Source organism: Ostrea edulis, chromosome 1 (genome assembly GCF_947568905.1).
Source record: "Ostrea edulis chromosome 1, xbOstEdul1.1, whole genome shotgun sequence".
NCBI lineage: Eukaryota > Metazoa > Mollusca > Bivalvia > Ostreida > Ostreidae > Ostrea > Ostrea edulis.
The window spans coordinates 50,148,785-50,158,351 of record NC_079164.1 but is presented as its reverse complement, the minus strand read 5'-3'; the positions used below and the strand labels follow the sequence as shown (position 1 = coordinate 50,158,351).

At 32.0% G+C, this 9,567-nt stretch overlaps 1 protein-coding gene across 1 annotated transcript; it reads right to left on the bottom strand.

Annotated features, from left to right (window-relative positions):
* Positions 1 to 2,452: 2,452 nt before the first annotated feature.
* LOC125651288 (peptidyl-prolyl cis-trans isomerase B-like) lies at positions 2,453 to 9,483 on the bottom strand. The gene is made up of 4 exons (XM_048879864.2): positions 9,347 to 9,483; positions 6,624 to 6,882; positions 5,542 to 5,664; positions 2,453 to 5,282 (listed from the first exon to the last, which is right to left on the bottom strand). Exons 1-4 carry the CDS (start codon positions 9,398 to 9,400, stop codon positions 5,044 to 5,046), a joined length of 675 nt encoding a protein of 224 aa, XP_048735821.1. The 5' UTR covers positions 9,401 to 9,483; the 3' UTR covers positions 2,453 to 5,043.
* Positions 9,484 to 9,567: the final 84 nt, after the last annotated feature.

Genomic DNA, 9,567 nt, shown 5'->3' with positions numbered 1-9,567 from the left:
TAACAGAAATTGAACCCGTTCCTTACCGAAACCACTAACTCCTTGTGCATGTTAATGTATTCATTTAAATCTTGAAGCTATGCAAGAAACAGAGAAAGCTACCATTTGTTCTCCAACTTCTTCATTTATTTCCAGGTAAAAAATATTTCGTCTGCCAGTCAAACTTATGGACTGTAGTATGCGAAGCGAAGTTTGTCATGCATATGCGCGTGTGACGGCTTTGCGTTATTTTAGGAAGGCTATCTGTTTAATTGCAATAATTACACATCAAATTTTGTCACTTAGGCAGAGCTATTTATTAATTCTATATATCTGCATCATAACCTATCCGTTTATCACACAGTTGCAGAACATATAGATTACGTGAAGATTGTCTCCTCGCACAGAACGCTTTAGAAGGGATATATTGTGGTGTTTGCGTTGAACATAAAACAGTATCAACACGAACAAATATTAATGATAATAAGCCCACGTTTCCTGACTTATTAATCAAAAGTTGACGTCTAGATGACATTTTATACCATCGTTGTCAAATACTAAAGAGAACAGGGCGCAGAAACATTTTTGAACAATTGATATTAATAATGTATTGAATAAATTATCTGACACGATAAATAATTACGTGCATATTAATACCGGTATTGTTTCGAAGTGGTGAGAAAACCGTTAATTGGTGGTGAATTCAGAAATTTCAGTACGGGCGGGGGCAGGCAGGAAAAGGGCCTGGGGTCCGCCTCGATGCCCCCTGTGGGTCCAGGGCGAAGCCCTAAAGTTACAGAGTTCCAAGTTTTGGGACATATTTCTATGAAATTAGATTGGGGGGGGGGGGGGGGGGGGGGGGTGCGTCCGGCGCTGCAAAAGGTGCCAATATCGGACAATACATGTTCGTAAAAAGCAATATTTCATGAATTGTACAACTCCCACAACTTTTACATGTATAGTGACCGGTTATATCAAACTTTTCTCTATTACTAAGCTCAGACAAGTCCTATAAATTATATTGATGAAAAGCATTTACATTCAAGTATGTACATGATGTATTGGTATGTTGTATACATCAACTTGGCGGCGAGTGCGCCTCTGTTATTATGTCAATTTTGGGCTGGTACGTTCATAAGTTAACGTGTATTATTCAAGGAATTTAATTTAATACAGCAAATTATTAGGTTTATCAGATATATATTCCGAAATGAGCCAATACATGACCGAATTTGCGTTTTCTGTTCAATACCGTGTCAAAGACGAAAAACACTTTCTCTTGGATTGTTCATTGTATAATGTATAAAATCGGGGGGTGGGGGGTCCATGTTTTTAAACTACAAACCAGTTCAGCAGTAACAAACATTTGTTTGTTAAATTGGTTAATGACTATCCTTCACAGACAGCCTGATTTATTAAGGTGGCTCATTACACCAAAAGATATTTAATGGCTCGTTAAAACACCTCATATGAAGTATGATTAAACCATCGCAAGAGTGATACAAGCTCTAAATTATTTTACATGATTTTTTTTCGTAAGAATATAAGAAATGTTTTAAAGAGTCCAAATTTCGCTGTAATTTGATGCATGAATAATTCATCATAATAAGAGTATCTAATATAACATACCTAAAAGACAAAAATACCCTTTAAAGGGGCATTAGCTGTGAAAGTGATGGCAACCATTTTTGTTCTTTCTTCTTTTAAAATCTCTCAGTGGCATTGAAATATATAATAATGACCAACAAAAACATTTATTTTGTAACAAAAACAAGAGGCCCATGGACCACATCACTCACCTGAGCAGTAGTTCCTAGCAATAAACAAGCTTGAGCAAATCTATCATTATACAAGCAGCTTGGTTCAGTAAAAAAAATTCTAAGGTAACAACTAAAAATTCATTAATTATCAAACTTGACTACAAATTCATTAATTATTATATGCCCTTGTAGACAAGTATGGCCTTTCATATTAACAAATTTCATCTAAGGATGCTTTGTGTCATTTAGTTTGGTTCCCTTCGCATGTAAAACTTTGATCCCCAATTGTGGCCCCAGGGGTCGTGATTTTTACAAATTTGAATCTCCACTTTGTCAGGAAGCTTTTCATTTGAACAAACTTGAATCCCCTTCACCTAAGCATGATTTGTACCAAGCCTGATCGAAATTATGAAAAAGTAGTCATTGGGAACATTGTAATCAGAAAACTACATTCCCTTGATGTAACATGGTTTACATGGTAACTGGTACTTTTCTTAGTTTTCTACTAAATTTATTCCTTATAACTCCACATGTGTTAGCCTGTTAGGATAAATTTTAAAGAAAAACATCAATCATTAAGGATCTTACTATACTTTAGATAGCAAGTTAAGCTATTGAAAAATAAATCAGTTGCTCATGTAATCAAATAGCGTACATGTTACAAATGATAAATCAATTACTTAAATTTGAAAGACAAAATATTAAGTCTCAAAAATACTTGTATTTTTAATATGGATAAAAGTCATACAATAAATAAGGTCATCTTCCATAATCAAGTAATTTAGCAATACAATTTGATCTAATGATACAATCATTTCTTTATGTTACAGTATAAATCAAATGAACTATTTAAAGCAGAGACTATTTGAAGCCATATCATTTTTACTTGTTAATTTAATACACATGAAATGAATGTAATCTCAGTTTTTTTTATTACAACTCTATCAATTCATGGTTAACAAAGTGAATAGAGTAAATTAATGAATGCAAACAGAAAAATCTATACATGTGCATGTTAATTCATAGCAATGAATAAATTTTTTTTTAGTGTCAATTTATACAACCCTCTTTCATAAATCATGAGTCTTCAAAATCATCATTTACATAAATGTGGTTTAAACAGATCATACGAAAGCCATGAAAATACTGTGTATGGTTTCAAAATTCAATCTATGTGTTTGGCACATTTTTGCAGAAGAAAGCTGCATTTGTACATTGCAGCATTTCTGTATGAAAATGTTTTGAATATTTACATATTAAAAGCATGCTATTACAATAAAAATTTTCACCAAGAATGCATTACGTTAATATTAGCACCTAAAGTTTAATTGTAAAAAAGCCCCCCCCCCCCCCCCCCCCCCCCAACAACCAAGAGTACCGCAAATGGTACAACATACGCCCATCAGACAGTGAAATTCAACCTGTTAGCACATTATATTATGCACTCTGAATTGATATCACACACATTCTGAATAGAAAAGCCTTAAAGTAGGTCATGGTGCACCAATCTATCGGACAGGTGAAATGATTGTGTATTTCTCCAAGAGGGGGGTGGCGATATCTGTATTCATAAGAAACAAAGTCCAGGAAACTGTTTGACCTACATTTAGTCCTAAATTAGGTCACGGTGCACCAATCAAGTTGAAATGTGAACTGCTTATGTATTTCTCTGAGAGGGAGGTTGTGACAAAACTTATATCCCTTCTGAAAAAAAAATATCTGGAAAACTATTTGACCTACTTAACTTTAGCCCTAAATTAGGTCATGGTGCACCAATCCAGCTGAAATGTGACTTGAACTTGTATTCCTCCGAGAGGAAGCTTGTGACTTAATTCAAGGCAATATCTGCATCCGTAATGAAAAAAAGTACGGAAAACTATTTGACCTACTTTTAGCACTAAGGTAGGTCACAGACCAATCCACCTGAAATGCAAACTGAACTTGTGTTTCTCAAAGAGGAAGCTTGTGACTAAATTTCTTGGCAATATTTGTATCCTTAATGGAAAGAAAAAGTTTGGGAAAACTGTTTGACCTACTTTTAGCTATAAAGTAAATCACGGTGCACCAATCCAGCTGAAAAGCAAACTCATTCTAACGCTTCTTGAGGGAGAAGTTGTGACCAAACTTAAAAGCTGTACAGCCAGCCAGATGGATGCATGAACAGCGCCATAACATAATATGTCCTGTCTAAAAGACAAGCCCATAAAAATTCACAACAGAATCTTGGTCATTACAAACTTTTGCAAACGCTAAAAATTAAGTATATCACCAAACTAATAGAAATGTTAATCAATTGAAAAGTAAATCCAAGTTCTAAATATAGTGCTCCTTAAAAATACATGACAATATATGAAAGACTGCAGTCCTGTAAAAATCTTACTTTCTTTTAAAGAAACAGTTCATTGTAGTAAAAATTATTCGTTCAATACAAACTCCACCATAAAAAATTACAACAATATCCTATCAAGTTGAGCCATATTTTGTTCCAAATGTGAAAAACAAATAACAAATATATAGAAGTACATGTATATACACACAGTCAAAATGTTATGTCTAGCAAGAATACTGACTGTATTTGCATGAAGATAAGTAAAATTAATCAAAACAACTCAAGAGAAGTTTTACAGAACATATTTGTCTATGTTTTTAACAAGTCTTTGTTTTGAATTTTAATTTACATTTAGGTTTGAACAGTGTATAAAAATTTGCATATCTGTAATGCATATGGAGTAGCATTTTTGCACAAAATATTAAAGTATTCCAAAAACAGTTATAAAAGAATTATGATATGATAGTTTTTTCAGTCTTCAGAAATATGCATTCTTCAATTCATATCATTATTTAATTCTGCAGAAGAAAATCATACATTTACATATCAATTTGTATCTTGATAAGAAGTGGACAGTTTTTTCTTGCAAATGTTCCAGCATTGGTTTTAAGAATGTCATTGTTCATAATCTTTTCAGCAAGACAATGCATTTCATGTAATGAAATGAATTTCATGTTAAACAATTTTAAAAATTAAAAAAAACAATTTTAAGAAAAAAGAAGAAGTTGTTCTTCTTTCTAAAGGTATTCCAATATGGGGCTTCAGAAAACAAATGTACTTTACATATACATATATGTTTATACATCTTAAGTACGATATACGTCTTAGATATCTTAAGTAAATTCAAATGTCCCAATATAAGTTTCCTCCCACATGTTCAGATTCTTTATCAATAGACTGCTTACCAGATCAAAATGACCTTATGTACAGAGATTTCAAAATGTCCTGGAGTAGATTGGTCCTCCATATCATAATTTATCTGCTGGGTATCATCTCTGTAAAGACCTCATATTCTTGATGCAGGATTCCACTTTTGACAATGGTAACATCTTGAAGAGGCCTAGAAGTTTGGTCCACAGGTAGTTCGTTGATTTTACGAACTGTATCCATACCATCCAAAATTTTTCCAAACACTACGTGAATTCCATCTAAATGCGTGGCATTGCCATGGTTAGCCATTTGGATGAAGAATTGAGATTTATTTGTGTTTGGACCTGTTAAAAAATGCCAAAAACAATGTTCAACATGAAATAATAAACCTGGTAATTTATAAATGATAAATCAATGAAATTCAAAGCATTTTTTCATGTCATCAATGAAATCACAGTAAGCAATCATAAATTCTTGTTACAGCTAGTGTAAAACATATTTACAAATCAGTCAAAACTTCCTGTGCTGTCAGATGCTAGGCTAGACAATATCTCAGTAAAAAGTAAAGAGAACTTATGTACAACATAAGAATGTGTGTTCTACCTGCATTGGCCATGCTAACAAAGCCAGGACCATAGTGCTTCAAATCAAAGTTTTCATCCAGAAAGCTGTCTCCAACATAGATACTTTTCCCTCCTGTCCCATCTCCATTTTCAAAATCTCCTCCTACAAAAAAAGATTTTAAAAGTCTTGATTACATTTCTGCAAGGAAATATGCATCTTATTATTCTTTAAGCATGACAAAAATTAAATCATATAGACCATGAAGTAAGGCACTAGGCTGTTTAACACAGCAAAACTCAAATAAGCTTCTACAAAAGATAACAACTATCATTATATGATTGAATAATTCTAAGCTTTCTGACTGGCTGAGATTCAACGATTAAAAAAATAATAGAACATTATATTCACTTACACATGCCTTACATTTGATTTTTCTAATATTGGCAAAAAATAAATTGGGAATTCCCAAATCGATATGATTTGTTATTTATTGGTCAACCAAAGAAAATAAATGTTCTAAACATATTCTTAGTACTAGCTAGGTCTTGCACTCTAGGTGTAAACAAAAATGTCAAACCAGGTATTATTTTGAAAGCTCTAGTATTTTAAATTATAAATTCAATCAAATGATAAAACAATTATTGACATGTTATTGGTCAATATACATTCATCAATCAATAATTGTATATTGTACACTGCCCTAATATTAACTATAGGCCAAACTGTGAAATTTAAACTGCAATGAATATAACCAAGCAATAAAATTTAAATAAGGTGGACATAAAAGCTGTGACTTCAAAACTGTGTGAAAACAATTTTGAAAAAAGAAGTGAAAATTAACCAGGTGCAAATTTTAAGATGTACAAAGTAAATATACTAGTATTGTTGGAATCACTTGTAACCGAAAGGGAAAAAATGTGACAGACCAGACTGGGATTTGAACCTGGGCCCCCTGAATCTCTAGTCAGGTACTCTACCATGCTATATAGCCATCATGATCAAACCTTGCCTACCCCTACACTAATTCTTCTCACTGAACTCTAAGAATTCAAGGTTTTTATTTTGTTTTCACACATAAATTTTTAAGAAGAATTCAAAATGCATGTTGAAAGTGTCCATACCTTGAATGATGAAGTTTTTGACAACCCTGTGTATCTTGCTGCCTTCATAGCCAAATCCATATTCTCCGGTTGCCAGAGTAACAAAATTTCTGGTTGTTATTGGAACTGTATCTCCAAATAGACCAATAACAATACGACTTGTATTCTGAGCCGCAGGATTTCTAATTTGAGGCTGCTGTGGGTTCCATGGCCGATTTGGACCAATACCGATGTCAAAGTAGACCATCTGTGTTATTGTGTCAAAACATCGGATCTTGGCCTGAAATAGTCAGAGTTCTGAAGATTCAGGCATTTTAAGTATAATAAATTATGTGTCTAAATCATGGTATTGGACATGTTGTTTCCCAGTCTCTGAAATTAGCAATTGGCCCGAAGACCAAGTAAAGTAAAATTGAGGTTGGGCTTGTAAAAATATTACATATACAACTAACAAGGCTGCTAGGCCTGTGCTTTTCATCAATATTACTGGCTTTCTGTTAATTTTCTAAATTAAGGGATCAGTGATAGTAATCAGAATTGGTAGTAAATGTAGTGCTTTTATCACACTTGAACTAATTTTGAGTAAACCTATACTAATACTCTTGAATTCTTCCTTCATATTTTTTTTTCAAAACTGAAAAAAGTCATATTTTGTGTATGATTTAAACCTGTGAATTTTTTCTTTCATCTAGCAAACAGTTCAAAAACAGAGGCCCAAATGGTCAGACTGCTTTCCATCATTCAAATTTGGATTATATGACCATCCAGGCACTACAGCCTAGGGTTGTACATGTACACTTAGATACTGTACACAGCCTTAAATTCAGTCCTAGTTACTGTCACAGTTCTTGCTTGCAATCTGTTTTTATGAAGTTTAAATTCAGCTTACATATCCGTTCTATGTAAAAGTGATAGAGCTCTACATTGTTAAGTAAGTTTGACTGCAATTGCAATTTTTGGCCAACAATGAAAAGTAAATTTTGATATTAAAATTTCATCAAAGCTTTATACATTAAAAATCTGCTATAGTTTATTATACAGTTATGAGTTAAACACATTAATCATTCACTTAAATATGACCGATTATCATACTTCACATAATATAATAATTTTCTAAAATACAATTGCACTTTCATGTATTTAAAGTAAAGACTTTAAATGTGAATAAATTGGAAACAAATAATGAAATATTGAGAATCGATATCAAAATTCCAGAACAAAGTATGTAGTTTTCATATAAGGTAATAAATGCAGGTGTGTGACAAGTTCCACCGAATACTCTTGACAACTTACATGACAGAAGTGGTTTTTGTATTTCGCATAAGAACTGTGGTTTGTATAATCAAGCATTGTATTTTTAATCACGTTTTTTTTATGAAACAATTGCTAGCCTCGTGTATGAATGCCCGAAATTACCTATGAAGTCTGCACTGACATTACAGAGTGAATCTGATCATTGATTTATGTAATCATGTTATTGTTGGCAAATACTGTTTTAAGGAAATTATATTCATTGTTGATCACCAAAATGACTAAAAAAAATTTACATTGCATAAAAATTCACTAACATATATCCAAATTTATACATCCTGAAACCTTTACTTGTATTAAATTTTGACATAAATTTATTTAGCTTATATAGAAACAATGGTAGAAACATTAATGTAAGGAAGTAAATCATTGCAGGGAAATTTTACATAATATTCACAGAATTTTATCAAAGGTCATATTTAATTTTTCAACCATGGTTTTTAATCCTAAGCTAATAGACAGCTAATGTCCATGCAACTACATGACAGGAATACTCTTTTAAAGCAAATTTAACCATTGTCATGGTAAAGCAATTGACATTTTGGAAAATCAAATGAAAACTAACTAGTTCAAATTCTTTCTTTTTTTTCTTCTTCTTCTCTCCATATTTAAATCAAGAAACAGATATATATACATATTTATAAATCAATATTCAATTAAACTGAAACACTCATTACTTTTTTTTTCTCTGGCATCAACCTTAAAAAATGGATTTGTATACACATTGAATCCAAAACAAGACTTGGATATTTCTCATTTCATATTTGATTTATTGTTCATCAGTCTAATGGTGACTATGCAAATGATTTTATTTTGTTCTTAAATTAAGAAAATTAAAGAAGTTTTCAAAAAGTGATAGAAGAAACTGAAAAGAGTGGAAAACCTTTAGACTTATTCTTTATTTCTATGACAAATTATCATTGAACACTTGCATCAAAATGTCACTCTTTTCATATATGTTAATTTCAGTGTCTTTAATATTCTATATCATGGAGTGCATGTTAATTTCAAGTGTGGTAAATTCTTCCTTTGCTAAATTTAATACACATGTACGTTAAATCTATTAAAATTGTCACGAATTTGTATCACACTTTGTTATAAATTTGAACGTAACACACATCATAGTTAGAATCCCATTTTCTACAGACATAATTAATGTGTAGAACAGATCTCTAATTAGCATCATGATAAATGCCCTCGTTGTATTATTTTGAGATGTTATGCATCCGTGACTTTCACCATTACGTTATTCATACACATGTTAAATTCAAAATCTTCTAAACACTCGAAGTAAAGATGTTTAAGAGAAAGTCAAAAAGTAAAATTCTTCACCTGGCGTTAATTAAAAAAACAGATGGTCTGTAAAAATAATATTTCACTGAGGTAAATCGACATGAAATATTTCATATGCAAAATTCTTTGAAATTAAATACCTGAGAAAAGTCGAAGAAACTGAAAATCACAGCAGCAATCAAAAAGTACCGCATTTTCACTCTTTTCGTCTGCTCAAACCTCCTTCTCGTATTGAATCCACACCGTAAACTGGTCACGAGAATATTTTACGTCTGGGCTAATTAATTATTCATGCTTTAGATTATGACGCTTTGGGTTTAAATGATGATAGTGCAAAGGGAAACATTTCATTATACATAAT